Raw genomic sequence first — 17300 nt, forward strand, 5'->3', positions numbered from 1 at the left:
GTCATGTCAGGTAGACGTCAGTGTAGATCCAAATGAAATGCTTAGCACATTGCCTGGCCCGGAATAAGAGCTTACTGAGTAATAGCTCGTAATGATGGTGGTGGTTGTGGTTGTGATTGATGGTGGTTATGGTGATAGTAATAGTAACAGTAGCAGAAATTACTAATAATTTCTTAAAGAATGTTCATGTCACCCTCAAGACAGGGCAGTGAAGAAATGGAGTAAAATTAACCTAGATAATGGTGTAAACTCATTTTCTCCTAAACTGTATGAATTTCTAATAAAGGAGGATTGGTTCTTTCTGCTGCCTAACATCTCAATCTCTTCTCTTGGTTTAACTCACATCTTCTCACACTGTCTGGTAGATTGTGTGTGCCCAGTAAGTGTTACATGTTTCGGTATATGGGACAAGACCAGGGCCTAAAGCATACCTTGGAGAAGTAATGAATGGGCCTGTGTGTATTGAACCAAAAGCATGAATATCAGATGGTTGTACGAAGTGGAAGAGAGAGCACCTGAGTCTGGCTCTGTCACTTGGTGGCCATGCCCAAAGTGTTCTTTAGAGAACGGGACTAAGAAAGCTAGCCTAGCCTGAATTAGAGCCAAAACAAAAAAGTAACTGATACATCAAGAACTACAAGCTGGACTTTGCAGTCCAGTACATGTCTTAACTGCATTTAATTTGCTTTTCAGGATTCCTCACACTATAATGACATGGGTGTGCACTCTCAAACCTTTAAGAATAATATGAGTTGGTTAATTTGCCATGGACAGAGAGTGGACAAGTAATACAGTGATATGTGGCTAGCATCTAAGCTGTAGCCTGGACACTGAACTTCTGTATCCTTCTAGTGATCGTAGTGTGATTTAGGCAGTCAGCTGGAAGTTACGCATTCCTTTAGTTTAAGTGTTATTTTTGTGAGATTTAGTTCATTAATGGCTCTTTTCTTAAATGAATGCACTGTTTTTCTCCTACCAGTTACAAAGCCAGACAAGACAGCTGTCATTTAGAACATTGCTTGTTAATGTTCAAGTGTATTCAGGCTATAATTATATTCTTTGCATTTAAATGCCACACAGAAAAAAAATCTTCATGTAGCTTAGTAACAGCAAGAGAGCAGCATTCACAAGTTAGTACTTAGTACATACCAGGCACTTGTCTAGTACTTTGTACACATTATCTCATCTAATCCTCACAGTCTCCTCCCTCCCATATAAGGTCGGTGTTCTGAGAGGTTATGTTCCTTTCTCAGGGTCAACAGTTAAAAAGTGATGGAGTTGGTAGTCATACCCCACAATTTACTTTCCATACCTAGAATTACATACTGCCCTCTCTACTGTGTCCATTTTTATTCTTTACAGTTATTTATACTTACAAAAGGTAATAGTAGGAAAGATAGTAGGAAATGGTTGACAGTAGTCACAGGGTCACAGGATTTTCTTACATTAATGCCTATAGCCTCAATAATTACACTTCTAATCCACATGTCTATGGTTTTTAAGTTATACCCTCAAAATCTCAACACGGCGAAATGTTAGGTAGAAGCTGAAAATGGTCCAACAGTATTTGGCTATGTAATTCTCACTGTGAATAGATCTAGATCCCCTGAGAAATACACAGAACCATAATTGAATCCATGGATCTTTATCAATCCAGATGTCTAGATTCTGTCTATATGAAACATCCCTTTTGTACTTTGTCACCATCACACATGAGCACTTTCCTGAACTAATGTAGAATAAGTAACAAATACATACATGGGAAATTAACTATATAATCTAAATCCATAGTAGAAATACCTGTTCTCCCACCCCAAAAATACAGAACTTGTCTATCCAAACAGAAATTGTATGCTGATGAGAACTGAGAATGGCTATGGTTCTCAAAGTTGGCCACATGGGCACTAATCAGAGGAAATCTGGAGAGGTCCTATGTGTGCTCTGGTATCGGCTGTGTGCCAAAGTGGATGATTGCCTATACTTTCATAAATGATAAAAAATGTTTATTGGTTGTTTTTACTTTGAACAAAGAACTTGAGGTTCATAGGCCTTAATTATATCTTGCTTTAAATAGTTGGACTTTTTTCTTGACTTTATTTCTTAAATAAAATATATGTACTTTTTAATCTATAAAAATAATTTTCTTAGTTATCCCTATTTAAGTATTAATCTTTAATTAGTAAGCATCCAAATTGCTCTAGGTACTAAATTATATCCTCCTCTATGGTGTATACATGTGGTTATAATTATATGTTGTTTTTAAGTTGTTTGGCTATTTCTCTCCATTGCTGTCTAACTTTAGAGCAACCAAATAAGGCAAATGGAAGAAGTAAAAATCTCAAAGAAGAGTAAAGTAGGAATTCTTCCATTTGTTGCTGAGTTTGAAGAATTTGCTGGACTTGCAGAATCAATCTTTAAAAATGCTGAGCGTCGTGGAGATCTAGATAAAGCATATACTAAACTTATCAGAGGAGTATTTGTTAATGGTAAGCTTTTGTTCTAAAGAATTTTTTATTGGTTTTTGTTATTTCTGGTAACTCAAATGCTGAAGGGCAGACATGTTCATTATTTTTCATATGTCTTTTTAAAGTTTTCTAAAATTAAAGATTTCTTAAATTTGAAAAACAGTACATAAAACCCATTCATATTCATCAGAAACCACAGATTTCATAGTTCATATGGGCTTAGCACTATGCACAGCTGAACTTTTAAAACACAAAAAAATGACCTGCCAGATTACACTGCATTTTTGCAAGTCTTCTGAAGATGGTAGGCGATGATGTCTGTGTGAGCTGAAGTAAATCAATTCACTTCTGTAGGTCTCAGTTTTCATGTCTGTTACATGAGGTAGATTAATGCTAAACTTACGTAATTCACTGTCTTCCTGTGTCAAATCCCACAATTAAGTTACAGAGAAACGGCATGGACATGTCCTTTAATTTGAAATAAATGATTTGATTGCACATATTCAGGAACTTTAAATGCTAAAAAACTGACAGGAAGTAGGATCATCTCATCAATTACATATAACATAAATTACATGATTCAGTGTTTGTATGGTTGGTATTTCTTTTAAAATTCAAAGTAGCTTTGTTTTATCTGATATTTAAAGTAGCATATGTTCATTACACAACCCCCAAAATCAGAAGACAAATTTTAAAAATCACATAATTTATAATCTCATCATGTAGAGATACCATTTAATTTTTATCCTTTGTATAAATTTTCCAATATGTCTCTCTCCCTCTTGTAAATGTGCATGTATTGTATGTATATGTTCTCTAATATAAAAAATTTTATCATACCTTCTTGCTGTCTTGGAAAGCCCTAGATTTTAAAAGTCCTAGACTATATCCGAGTCTCTCCTTGTCAGTTAATAGAGATAACCATAATCATTTTAAATGATTGCATAATATTCCATGTATTAACATTTACCAAATCCCCTATTAAATAGGCATCCAGTTTCTAGCATACATTTTTGCATATTTGTCCAATAATTTCCATAGGGTAAATTACTAGAAATGTAATTACTGGGTCAAAATGTTTGTATACATCTTAAGGCTTTTGCCAAATTGCCATTCTGGGAGGTTATACCAGTTCAGTGCTATGAGCAGTTGGTTACAGTTTCTATCACATCTGCACCAGTAATGAAGATTACTAGGTACAATATTATCAATTTTTTTAATTCTTTGTCATATTAACAGGCTATAAATTTATCTTGCTTATGGTATTTTTTTACCATGCAAGAGCTTTCAAATTTTATGTCAAATCTATCCACCTTTCCCATGATGACTTCTAGGTTTTGGGGTAGTGTTAGTAAGGAAATACTGTCACAAAGTTATTTTTTTAATTAGCTTTGTTTTTTCTTATGATTATATATATACAGGGTCTGGCACAAATAACACCCCCTTTTTATTACAAAGTCTTTTATTACAAAATCATAAGCATGTAATTCTGTAATGTAACAATATCATACTCAAACACACCATATGACATTTTAGGTGAAAAGTTCAAATTAAATCTATAGCCCTAGCTGGTGTGGCTTAGTGGATTGAGCGCTGGACTGAGAAGCAAAGGGTTGCCAGTTTGATTCCCAATCAGGACGCAAGCCTGGGTTTCAGGCCAGGTCTCCAGTGAGTGGCGCAGAAGAGGCAACCACACACTGATGTTTCTCTCCCTCTCTTCCTCCCTTCCCCTCTCTCTCAAAAAAAATAAAAAATTAAAAAATACCCTATAAATTATTATACCCATATCATTACCCTATCAGCCACAGTCAAGCAGGTGTTAACTTCTGCCAGACCCTGTGTGTGTGTGTGTGTGTGTGTGTATTGGCCATGTGTAACATGCACCCATGTTTTTGTGCAAATTATACACAGGATTATTATACCCATGGTATGTAATCATTATACCCAAGTACAATGCACATCTTTATTTTTCCCTCAAACATTTGGGCAAAAAATTGTGCATTATATGTGGCAAAATAAGGTGTGCGTGTATGTGTTTTGTTTTTTACATTTTAAGTACTTAAGTAATTTAGAATTTATTTGGCTGAAAGATGTGAAATAGTAATCCAAATGTATTCAAAAGAACGAGCTGATTAGCCTAACACATTCTGAATAATTCATTATTTCCCCACAGATTAGAAAAACCACCTTTACTATATACTAACACACATGGGACTGTTTTAAAATGATTTTTTTATTAGGTTTATGTGGATGTAAAGATCCTTCAATGCAATATATTTTATTCAGTCCAGAAATGTGCCTAGTTCTTAAACATACAAATTAAAAAATCATGTAAATATTTTTATAACTAAATATGGTCATACTCATATCAGGATGGGTTTTTTTTTTCCTTTCCTGTTTTTATTTAGTGGAGAAAGTAGCAAATGAAAGCCAGAAGACCCCCAGGGATGTAGTTATGATGGAAAACTTTCACCATATTTTTGCAACACTTTCTCGTTTGAAAATCTCATGTCTAGAAGCTGAGAAAAAAGAAGCCAAACAAAAATACACAGATCACCTTCAGTCTTATGTCATCTACTCTTTAGGACAGCCTCTTGAAAAACTAAATGTAAGTATATTTTCATTTAGTATAGTTTTCCTGGTTTTGAATACATATACATATGTTTCTATATGAAAAACACGACAGACACTTACCCTAAGTTTGCTCTTGTATGGATGCAGGAGGCTAAAGGAGAGACTCAGTTATTGAAGCTGCCAAGACACTGCTAGATGTTCTGTATACATTATTTCTTGTAATTCTTATTACCAATGATGTGGGGTAAGATAATTTATCCCTATTTTAAAATGAAGAAACTGAAAGTAAACTTGCTTGAAGTTATAACTGTCAAGTAGCAGAGTGGGGGAGATGAACCCTAGATTAAGAATTTTCCATTATACCAGACTTTCCCATTTCTTACTTTATAAATAGTCATCTCTACCCCTAGTTCAGATGAAGATTTTTAAACTCTTATCAAGACAAAAGAAAAACCAAAAAGTGTTTTCTTTGTTGCCTTTTCCTTTCCCTTCCTTTCCTGACTGGAATCATTTCCCAGAGCAAGTTCAATCATTAAAATTAAGAAATGATGATTATAGAAAACTTTGCAACATACAGCAGGTCCATGATTAATGCTTCATTCAATGTTGTTTCTTTCTAACACTGATGAGATACCAGAAACTTAATTCTTATTTATGTTAATTAGCCTGTGGTAAAATTGGTTCTGTTAAACATGGCTTCATTTAGTCAATGCATTGTTTCATTTGGTCATAGAACTTACCAATACCATTAAGACTTGCCGTATAAGCTGAAATGGACCCTTCTTTGTCCACAGTGTGATTAGTCACCTCTTATAAGTTTGTAACTTGAAATTAGAGGCAAATAAAAAATATGCATCTGTTGTCAACAATTCAGAGAAATATTTAGGAGACATTTAACCAAATGCGAAATCAATACCTTATAAAACTTAAGGACAGATATTCCTTTAGGGGAAAAGGTCTGTCTCAGACCTAAAGCTATGTGATATGTAACTGTAACATCAGAAGCATTCCCTTCGAAATCAAATTTAAAGCAGAGACATTGCTACATCATTTATTATTTAACATTGTTATGGAAGCTCTAATCAATGCAGTAAGACCTGAAATAAATAAAAGATAAAGAATAGACATTCAAGATTATAATTACCTGTATATAATATGCTGAAATGATTGGTCTCTGGTAAGTAGCAGGATTCAAAATAAGTATATCAAAAAAAGTATTTTTTATGTCATAATAACCAATTAAAAGTTTATGTAGAAACAAAATTTAAAATTTTAAAAGCCCCAGGAATAGACTTGCCCAAAAAATTATTATCTAAAAGTCACTTCATGAAGAATAAACAGTTATTGCTAAGAAAACTTTAGAGGAAGGTAATGAGAGGGGATTTGGCTTGTCAATATTAAATCATAACGTAATGCTCAGATAAAGACGTGCCAATCAATAAAATTACATATATAAAAGAACAAATATAAATTACATATTTAAAAAAGCAAAGTCAACCTGAGACACATTAATATTACAACAGTCAGTATATTTAATATACAAGGTCTTTTTAAAATAAATAACACTAAGACCCTAATATATAAATGGGCAAGCATTCTGAATATACTACTAAACATCTGAAAGCAAGGTAACAAAAAATTGTGAAAACAACAAATAAACCTTTTTCACTCATCAAAATGGAAGCGAGTTTTTTAAATTGTGATAATGCTCATGGTAGTATAGTAAATAGCAGTCTCATATACTGTTGACAGAAATATAAATTGATTGAACTTTTCTTGGAAGTAGTTTTTGTATATGAAGAATCTTCAGAATACTTTTACAACTATACTCTTCAACTGAGGAATTATAGTCCTAGAAATTTATGCTGGAAAGTAATCAATAATGAACTAACCAGGCCCGGCCCTGCTTAGCTTTTGAGATCAGATAAGATCAGGCATGTTCAGGGCGGTATGGCCATACACTAATGTGGGTAAATACTTACGTACAAAAGACATTTATGACAACTGTATTTATAATAGAATGCTTTAAATCTGAGTTGATTTTGCCAACTCTGGAAAAAAGTTAAAATTATTAAATGTCCAATAATGGAGGAATGAATAAATAAATTTTAGTTCAGTCATTGGATGTAATATAATACAGCCATTAAAATTTATCCTTAGGAAAAACCAAAATATTAAATGGAAAACACAACATACAAAATTATAATCTCATTTATATACCCACATATCAAAAGACTAGAAGGAAATCTAAAATGTTAACAGTGGTTGTTAGTTATCTCTGAGTGGTGGCATAATAGGTGATTGTTATTATTTATAGTTTTACACATTACCTGTTTTTTACAAAGTGAATATATACTATTTATTTTATAAGAAGATTTTTTTTAAAATTTAGGTAAAAATACAAGCAGTTCTTAGCCATTATTTCTTTTCATTCCCTTGAAGCATTTCTTTGAAGGCGTCGAAGCTCGTGTAGCACAGGGTATAAGAGAGGAGGAGGTAAGCTATCAACTTGCATTTAACAAACAGGAACTTCGTAAAGTTATTAAAGAGTATCCTGGAAAGGAAGTGAAAAAAGGTCTAGATAACCTCTACAAGAAGGTTGATAAACATCTATGTGAAGAGGAGAACTTACTTCAGGTATGCTTTTAGTTCTTTTAACCACCCTAGATTGTATATAGATGTCCTTATATACATTGCTTTTCTCCAAAACATCCCTCTAGAAATGCTACAGATTTTCTATTTTTAGTACAGGAGGAAAGTTCCATAAAGTATAGACTGGATTAATGAATTCCAAGAAAAAAAAGGAATAATATTTACATAAGTTTATATGTGTTTCACTATTTATTTTATATTTATGTTTTATTGTTTTGAGGCACTAAGTTGTTTTTCTTTTGTTTGGGGATGGGTTTGTTTATGGGCTTGGGGGGGTTTTTTATATTTGGGAGGAGAAAGTAAATGGAAAATAGATTAGAATAGTGGAGTGACTCTGAGCACGGGGGTTGCAGTTAGACATGAGTTCATAATCTGGGCCCAGAGTAAGCTGCCTGACTTCGGGCAAATTAGTTAATAACCTCTCTGAGCCTCAATTTCCTTCTCTGAAACGTGGAAATAATACCTCTTCATTATAGTAGACATTATTGGTGTTGTCATTGCCATTTTATAGGTAAGAATATCAAAGCCTAAAAAGGTGGAGTAGTATGACCAAGATTCCATAGAAAACTGATGGGAGAGCCAAATTTAAACTCCAGATTGAGCCATTATTTTATTTATTTGTTTGTTTGTTTGTTTAAACATTGATTTGTTCTTCCACTTATCCATGCGTTCATTGGTTGACTCTTGTATGTGCCCTAAATGGGGATTAAACCCACAACCCTGGCATATCAGGATGATGCTCTAACCAGCGGAGCTACCAGGCCAGGGCTAAGCCATTGTTTTTTGTTTTTTTTTTTGTTTCGTTTTTAGTTTTTTTAATTTTTTTAGTTTTTTTATCCTCACCCAAGGACAGTTTCTCCTTGCTTTTTAGAGAGATTAAGGGAGAGAGAGAAACATCAGTTGGTTGCCTCCCTTCCAATGGCTGGATCAAGGATTGAGCCCAAAGCCTAAGCATGTGCCCTGACTGAGAATTGAACCCACAATCCTTTGGTTATGGGACCACACTCCAACCAACTGATCCATACCAGCCAGGGCAAGCCATTATTCTTTATAAACCATATTGAAATGCCCAGAGATGAGTGAGAATAATTCTGATTTCATCATCATCAAAAGCTTCATGTGGGATACTGTATTTGTGTTAGCCTCTGAAAGTCAGTAATTTAACAGAATGGGAGGAGTGGTGCTCAGTGTGGCAGAAATACTATGAGCTAAAAGATGAAAAGCAAGAAGTGTAATACCATTTAGTAAATAATCTTGAATTGACAGAAATTTGGGATTTATGAAATTTAGGGCAGGGGTCCCTAATTCCTGGGTCACAGACCTGTAGTGGTCCGCGGCGTGTTAGGAACCATTAGGGACTGGGGCAGCATGCGAAGCTCACCTGAGCTCCGAGCTCTATTTCCTGTGCCCCCCTCACAAAAATGGTTGTGGCCCGCTCATTCAGGGTTTATGAGGAAAAATCCTGGAAGTATACATCCCTCAACTGTCAGATAGTAATGATGATCACAGTATTCTCCCTCACCAGGTTGTCATGAGACAAATAGGATAATAAACACATAAAGCACTTTGTGCTTTGATAGTACAGATTAAGCATCAATAAATGTAACCTACTAGTATTAGGTAATATGTCAACGTGTGCATCAGATTGTCTCAATGGTTGTTTACAGATTATAAATTCTGTGGATTGCTGATAACCCATTGGTCTCATCCTAGCACCATGGCATCAAGTAATATTTTGTATCATCAATTTTAGATAAACAGATTTCTAAACTTTCATTTGAAATGAAACTTAAAACATTAACTATTGCATTTCATTTAGTCACTAGTCTTAGTTCCATACATAATTGTGCATCTCCATATCTGTATTGGATATTATAGTAGATATGATAATAGGTAAAATATAATGAGTGCTTACTATGCCCAACAAACACTGTTCTAAGGACTTTACATACATTCACGCATTTAACCTTCACAAGAAACTTATGAGGAAGGTATTATTATTATCCTGGTTTACAGATGAAGAACTTGAGGCACAGAATAATGGTGTAACATACTCGAGGTCACATATACGTAGAAGGAAGTAGGATGCATATTTTCTAACTATTACACTCTGCCTAATTTTTAGAATGCGAGGGGGGACCCAAAAATCCCCAGAATTTATTTATAAAAAATTGTGTATTTATTCTTACATATTTAAACTTGTCACCTTCAAAGCACTCTCCATTTGATGCAATACACCTATTGAGACATTTTTTCCACTGCTTGAAACAGTTTTTGAACTTGTCAATTTTGATGCCTTTTAGTGCTGCTGCCGTTTTTTTGTTTCACTTCATCCACATTGGCAAAATGTTTCCCTTTGAGGACTTTTTTCATCCAGGGAAACAAAAAAACGTCTCTTGGGGCAAGATTGGGTGAATGGGGGGAGCGTGGGGGTCGTGCCATTTTTGTTCCAAAAGTGAACACTCAGTGCAGCGTGGGCAGGTGCACTCATAAATCACCCATGAAATGGGCAAATGCATTGAAAGAGTTTTAAGAAAAAATTCACTGAAGCTGAACACAGCCACTCACAGCAACACCAGCTGGTGCACTGATACAGATGGGTCCCTAGAACACACCTCGCAGGGAAAACCTGTACTACAAGAGGCCCGCCGCCAGAAGATAATTCTGGGTGGTTTTTTTTGGATCCCCGCCTCGTATGTCCTGACATTATTTCTGCATACTTGATTGTGTATTATTTCCATTTATAGTTTAATGATTTTTTTTACTTTCATTTTCAAAATAGGTGGTGTGGCACTCCATGCAAGATGAATTTATACGCCAGTACAAGCACTTTGAAGGTTTGATAGCTCGCTGTTACCCTGGATCTGGTGTTACAATGGAATTCACTATTCAGGACATTCTAGATTATTGCTCCAGCATTGCACAGTCCCACTAAACCTTATGAAAGAAGAAGAGATACATGAAGAAAACACTCTGAGTATACTAGACACTATAAAAAATATCAGCAACTGTTTTGAGATCCCACACTTGAAATTTTATGTAGCATTAAATGTCAAATAAGTGATAGTACTATACTACAAATATCCAAGAGTAAAAGTGCCAACTTATATTAACAGTTTTATTTGGTCAATAGGTTGTGTATTAACTTAAAACATTTATAAAATACCGTTGGCTGAACAGGAAGTTTTCCTTTATTGCCTAGCTTCTTGTATTTGTGAGTGGTTATTCTAAGAGTAATGCATTGGGAGTTTTTCAGCTTCCACTAATTTACTATAGCGTACAAGTCTTGTAACTACTAAACATTGTACAGAATTTTTTGTCCTTTGTCTAATGTGTATATGGATAAGGGATCTTGTAATGATCAGTTGTAAACTTGAATTTTGAGGATCATGTGACTATGTAGTGATGATTCTGAAATAAATTTTCCAAAAAGCTGAAATAATATTATTAGATCTGTTACATGCTTAAGAAGTCAGTATACAAAAAAGTTCTTACAAAATCAATACACAAAAATTACATGTCCATTTATTATAAAACACTTAAAAGTATAATAAGGTAAGCCCTGGCCAGTGGGTCACTTGGTTGGAACATCATCCTATATATCAAAAAGTTGCATGTTCAATTTCTGCTCAGGGCACATACCAAGGTTGCGGGTTCAATTCTTGGAGCACATACAGAAGGCAACTTATTGATGTTTCTCTCTCACATTGATGTTTCTCTCCCTTCCTCTCAGAAATCAGTAAACATATCTTTGGGTGAGGATTAAAAGATAAAAGTGTAGTAAGAAAAATATTTTCTTAAATATTATAATATTTTTTTATAAATTATTTTATGCTATTTAAAAATAGCATAAAATATTTAGTAGTTAGGACTAAATCTAACAAAACATGCTATGGACTAAATTGTGTCTCTCCAAGATTCATACACAGGCGTCCCCCCATGTGACTGTATTAGAAACAGGGCCTTTAAGGGAGTGTTTAAGGTTAAAAGAGGTCCTAAGGGTAGAGCTTCAATCCAATAGAACTGGTACCTTTAGGAGAAGAGAGCTCCCACCAGCACTCAGAATGCTGACATGCTAATCTCAGACTTCCAGCCTCAAAAACTGAGAAAATAAATTTCTGGTTTTTAAGCCATCTAGTCATCTTGTTATGGAAGCCTGAGCTGACTAATACAAGATATATAAAACCCTTTTGAGAAAACTATAAAACTGCTGAAAGATGCTAAGGAAGGCCTAAATAAGTGGAGGAGCATCTCATGTTTCTAGATAAGAACACAGTAGGTATGGCAGTTGTTATACCCAAACTTAAAGATTCAGTAGAGATTTCCAGTTTCCAGTCTAGCACATAAGTTTGGAAGTCACCTCTCCATCCTAACAGATAAAAATCTGAATACGCTGAAAAGTCAACTCTTAGATTTGTAAGAGAAGTGAGGTCACAAGGCAAACCACTGACATAACTGGACAGACTGACAGGAGAATACAGAGAAACCATTTAATGGAGCAGAAACACACGCTGAAACACCCACAGGAACCAGTGCTGAGGTGGGAAAACAAACTAATTGACTAATTGCTGGAGGTTGTGTAGGGGTAAGTCTGAGAAATAAAAAATCCAGGGGGACCTAATCATTGGGAGTCCCACACACAATCTGAGTTTTACTACCTGTAGTTCAACCAGGTCTCAGAGTGCGTATCCAGAGGAAAATCTGCTCTGGTCGGGGCGGGGTGGGGGGCGGCGGAGAACCATTTTTAAATATGCCAGAGCGTTCTGGTTTAAACAAGTTCTGCCCTCAGGAGAAACTAACCGGAGCCTAATTGACCTGGGAGAAGGGAAATAACCAATTCCAGCTGGCAGAGGACTTCTACGTGGAAGATGGGAAACACCAAAATTCAACCCACTCTAGTTATTCTTTCCCATCTAAAGGGGGAAAGGGGACTGAAAAGCATAGGTGATATTCATGATATGGAGGTACAGGATCACTAAAAGACAGACCTATTTATAGGACTACAGAACACTTACTTCTCCCAACAACTGTAGCAATACATTACTAAAGGTCAATTTACAGCACTTCATTTTACCCAGCATCATATCTATCAAGAAAAAATTGCAAGACGTACTAAAAGGAAAAAAAAAAAACAGTTTGAAGAGACAATCAAAACAAGATTCAGTTATATCAAGGATGTTGCAATTATCAGACCATGCACTTAAAATAACTATGATTAATATGCTAAGCACTCTAATGAGTCAAGAGCATGTAAGAACAGATAGGCAATGTTACCAGAGAGATGGAAATTCTTACAAAATACCAGAAGAAAATGCTAAAGGATCAAAACACAGAAATGAAGAATGCCTTCGATGGGTGTATTAGTACACCATCCATGGCTGAGGAGGAAAAAAATCTCTGAAATACAGGATATATCAATAGAAACCTTCAAAACCAAAAAGCAATAAAGAAGAAAAACAATATCCAAGGACTGTGGGACAACTACAAAAGGTGTAGCATGCATGTAATGAGAACACAGGAGAAGGACAGAAGAAACGTTTGAGACAATAATAGAGAATTTTGCCAAGTTAATGGCCAACACCAAACCACAGATCCAAGAAGCTTAGAGAACAGCAAGCAGAACGAGTGCCTGAAAGAATACATCTGGCTATCATTTTCAAGCTACAGAAAATTAAAAAAAAAAAAAAAATCCTAAACAAGCCAGAGGTAAGAAAAAAAAACAAAAAACACCTTACCTATAGGGGAACAAAGATAGGAATAACACCTGACTTCTCCTCAGAAACTATTCAAGTGGAGTGAAATTATTTTTAGTATTCACAGCAAGGAAACCATCATCCTGTGAAATCCTTCAAAAGTAAATGAGAGATACTTTCTCAAACAAAAATCAAGGGAATTTGTTACTAGTAGACCTGCCTTGCAAGAATGTTAACAGAACTTCTTTAGGGAGAAGGAAAATGATATAGGTCAGAAACTCAGAGCCACATAAAGAAAGGAAGAGCACTGAAGGAGGAATAAGTGAAGGTAAAATAAAAACTATTCTTACTTGATCTAACAGATACAGTTTGTTTTAAATAACAGCAACAATGTATTCAATTATTTGTGCATATACATGTACATATAAATGAAATGAATGGCAGCAATGATAAGAGATGAGAGCGAAGAGGTTAGGATTATTTCGTTTTGTTTTTGTAAGTACATTTACTATTCATGAAGCTGTACACGGTGATTTGAAAGACCTGGATTAGTTGTAAATGCATGCTGCAAACTCTAAGGCAACCACTTTTTAAAAATTTTTAAAAGAAGCATAATTGACATGCTAAAAAAAGGAGAGAATGGAATCATAAAATCAGTTAAAACCTTGAAAAGCATAAAGAATGAAGACAGATATAGGAACAAAAAACAAGGGCAACAAGTAGAAAACAGTAACCAACATTGTAGCTATTAATCCATATATATCAAAAACTTATTTTAACTACACAATACAGTGTAGGTAAATGCCAGAAAAGTAATGTCAGATGAAAAAAAATCAATAGAACAATAAAACAATATGAGCCTATTAATATAAAAGTTCCAAAACCTTCAAAATTAAGCAATATGTTGTTTAGAGTTACAAGTATGCTACAAAGAAAAGCAAGGTAATGATGAAAAATTCTGGAAAGGATTGGGGGGCAGGAAAGGAAGGGTTGGTACCTGGCAGGGACACACAGGATTCTAGAGGCATATGTGTAATGTTCTTAAACTGGGCAGTGGGTATATAGATTTCATTGTACCATGAATACTTTAATCCCTTACATAAATCTTATTTTATATCAGTATAAATCCCAAATATAAATCTTATTTTACATCAGTTCAATATTTAATTTAAAGGCTTTAAATTATATCTCTGTGTACATATCTTTATTGCTATATAATAAAACCTGAACATTTATAGATGACAATCTGGGGCCAAAGGAAAGCCAGTGACTTGATCAAGGTCCAAGCCAAGCATTATCAGAGCTGACATTCCACACAACACTAAACTCCCTCTCAGAGAGCTGGCCTTTCCCTCTTCTCGTAGCAGAAATGATGCAGCTACAAATATATATCACATCTAAGGACCAAATACTGTCTAATATCTCCAGTAACATAACAGGTGGCATGGCTCTTACTGAAAGGGTAAAATGACTCACCAGTTATAGTTTTCTAGACCTTAAAGATCTATGCTATTGTTTGTTAGAAGGGATAGGCAAACAGGAACATAAAAGATTTGAACTACTGAAAATAACTTAGAGAATAACTGTAGATGAAAAAGTACCGAGAAAGTAAAAAAATGGCTCTGCCAGTAAAGTTAAATATATAATATCAGAGTGGTGTCAAAGAAGATTACTAATTCTCCTAACTGTCTGCTTTGGGATCCTCTACATCTGTGCTTCTCAAACTTTAGTGTAGATACGAAACAAATGGGGATTTTGTTGAAATGCAGATTCTGATTCAACAGGTTTTGGTGCGGTCCAGGATACTGCATTTCTAAGAAGATCCCAATATCAATACTGCTGTCTAAATGTCTACATCCCACAGTTTGAAATGCAAAGCTTTACAATGTAGAGTTATACCATTCATACCCCCCAAACAAATCAGGATTATTTGTTTTTTAATCCCTTAGGATATGGCTGACATTAATGCTTGTGATTTAAAGAGTGCTCAGGTTGTTAAACTTGGTGGCACTATCATACAATGCTCACTTACCTAAACTCCTAAACAGATATTGTACCAAGTACATTTAGGAATGATTAATATTTTCAAAAGAGGATTGGGGAGTGGTCAAGAGGTAGTGGAGAAGATGGGAAGCAGGAGACAAATATTTTTAGAAGGTAGGGAAAGCAGGTACTAAGAAGCAATGGGGAATATAGCAAGACAAAGTAACATCAATCTATGAGTAATATGAGCAAACTGCTTGCCCAACAGTCCTGAGACAGGAGCTTCTCTGAGTTAAGCATCTCAATCAATTTAAACTGTCTATGCAAGATGGTGGGTCTTTCTAGTAGTTAAATATTTTGTCTGGTTGACCAGAGAAGAGGATAGGAAAGAAGAAATTAAGAAATTGAAGAAATGTGCTTTGATATGAATTTTATACTTGTCTCCTTTTAAACTTTTACAAATTTTCATTCTGGATGTAAAGCTCTTTTTATTTTTTAATTATATTTTATTGATTATGCTATTACAATTGTCCTGATTTTTCCCCCTTTGCCCCCCTCCACCGAGCACCCTCTACTCCCTCAGGCAATTCGCCAACCATTGTTCATGTCTATGGGTCATGAATATAAGTTCTTTGGCTACTCCATTTCCTATACTGTACTTTATATCCCTGTGGCTATTCTGTAACTACCTATTTATACTTCTTAATCCCCTCCCCCCTGACATCTGGTAAACATCTGGTAACTAATTTCTTTTCTCTTGCTGCTTGTCTCTCTTATCCTTTGCCCTTTAATTATGATATTTCTTGGAGTAAGCCTCTTTGCATCTGTCATTGTAAATCTCTTTTTAATTAAAATATAGTTGATATACAATAATATATTAGTTTCAGGTATATAACACAGTGAGATTTCATGTTTATACACCTTAAAAAGTGATCACCACAAAAAGTCTACTACCCATCTATCACCATGCAAAGTTATTTTGATATTATTGACTGTATTCTCTATGCTGTACTTAAATTCCTGTGACTTATTTTTAAGTTTGTACCTTTTAATCTCCTTCACCTTTTTGCTCATATTACCACCATGCAACCCTCTGGCAAGTACCAGTTTTTCTGCACTTGAGTCTGTTTGTTTTGTTTGTTCATTTGTTTAGTTTTTTAGATTCCATACATAAGTGAAATGATACAGTATTTGTCTTTTTCTGACTTATTTCACTTAGCAAAATACCCTCTAGGTCTATCCATGTTGTCACAAATGGCAAGATTCCATTCTTTTTCATGGCTGAGTAATATTCCAGCGTGTGTGTGTGTGTGTGTGTGTGTGTGTGTGTGTGTGTCCACTTCTTTTTTATACATTCATCTACTGATGAACACCTTGTTTGCTTCCATATCTTGGTGATTATAAATAACAATGCAGTAAACACAGGGGTGCATTTTAATTAATTGGCGTTTTGTTCAGATAGCACCTAGAAGTGGAATTGCTGGGCCCTTCTTTATCTTTTGTTATAGCATTTGTTTTAAAGTGTATTTTGTCTGATATAAGTGTTGTTATCCCAGACCCTTTTTCTTTCATTTCCATTTTCATGAAACATCTTTTCCATCCTTTTACTTCGTCTGTGTATATGTTTCATCTGGAGTCTCTTATAGGCAGCATACTTAAGGGTCTTGTTTTCTGATCCATTCAGTCACCCTTTTTTTTTTAATGGAGCACTTAGTCAATTTACATTTAAAGTAATTACTGATAAGTATGTACTTATTGCCATTTTAATTGCATACTAAATTTGTAAGTGTTTGGTCTACTATCTATACTATATGTTTGCTTTTATTAGTGAGCTTTTGTTCTTTCATATATTTCCTTATTTCTAGTTTTCGTCTTTTCCACTTAAAGAATTCCCGTTAACATTTCTTGTTTAATACTAATAAACGCCTTTGTC

At 34.7% G+C, this 17300-nt stretch overlaps 1 protein-coding gene across 8 annotated transcripts in view; it reads left to right on the forward strand.

Annotated features, from left to right (window-relative positions):
- EXOC1 (exocyst complex component 1) overlaps positions 1-11133 on the forward strand; it is a 48399-nt gene extending 37266 nt beyond the window's left edge. For all 8 annotated transcript variants that reach the window (XM_054566757.1, XM_054566756.1, XM_054566759.1 and 5 more), the window contains 4 exons: positions 2303-2486; positions 4874-5073; positions 7482-7676; positions 10474-11133. In XM_054566757.1, coding sequence (XP_054422732.1) covers positions 2303-2486; positions 4874-5073; positions 7482-7676; positions 10474-10626 — 732 coding nt within the window. In that variant the 3' untranslated portion in view covers positions 10627-11133. The remainder of the gene's footprint in view (positions 1-2302; positions 2487-4873; positions 5074-7481; positions 7677-10473) is intronic.
- Positions 11134-17300: the final 6167 nt, after the last annotated feature.

This window comes from Pteronotus mesoamericanus, unplaced genomic scaffold, assembly GCF_021234165.1.
Source record: "Pteronotus mesoamericanus isolate MK-2021 breed Mesoamerican mustached bat unplaced genomic scaffold, CSHL_Meso_final contig_180, whole genome shotgun sequence".
In the NCBI taxonomy this organism is placed as follows: domain Eukaryota; kingdom Metazoa; phylum Chordata; class Mammalia; order Chiroptera; family Mormoopidae; genus Pteronotus; species Pteronotus mesoamericanus.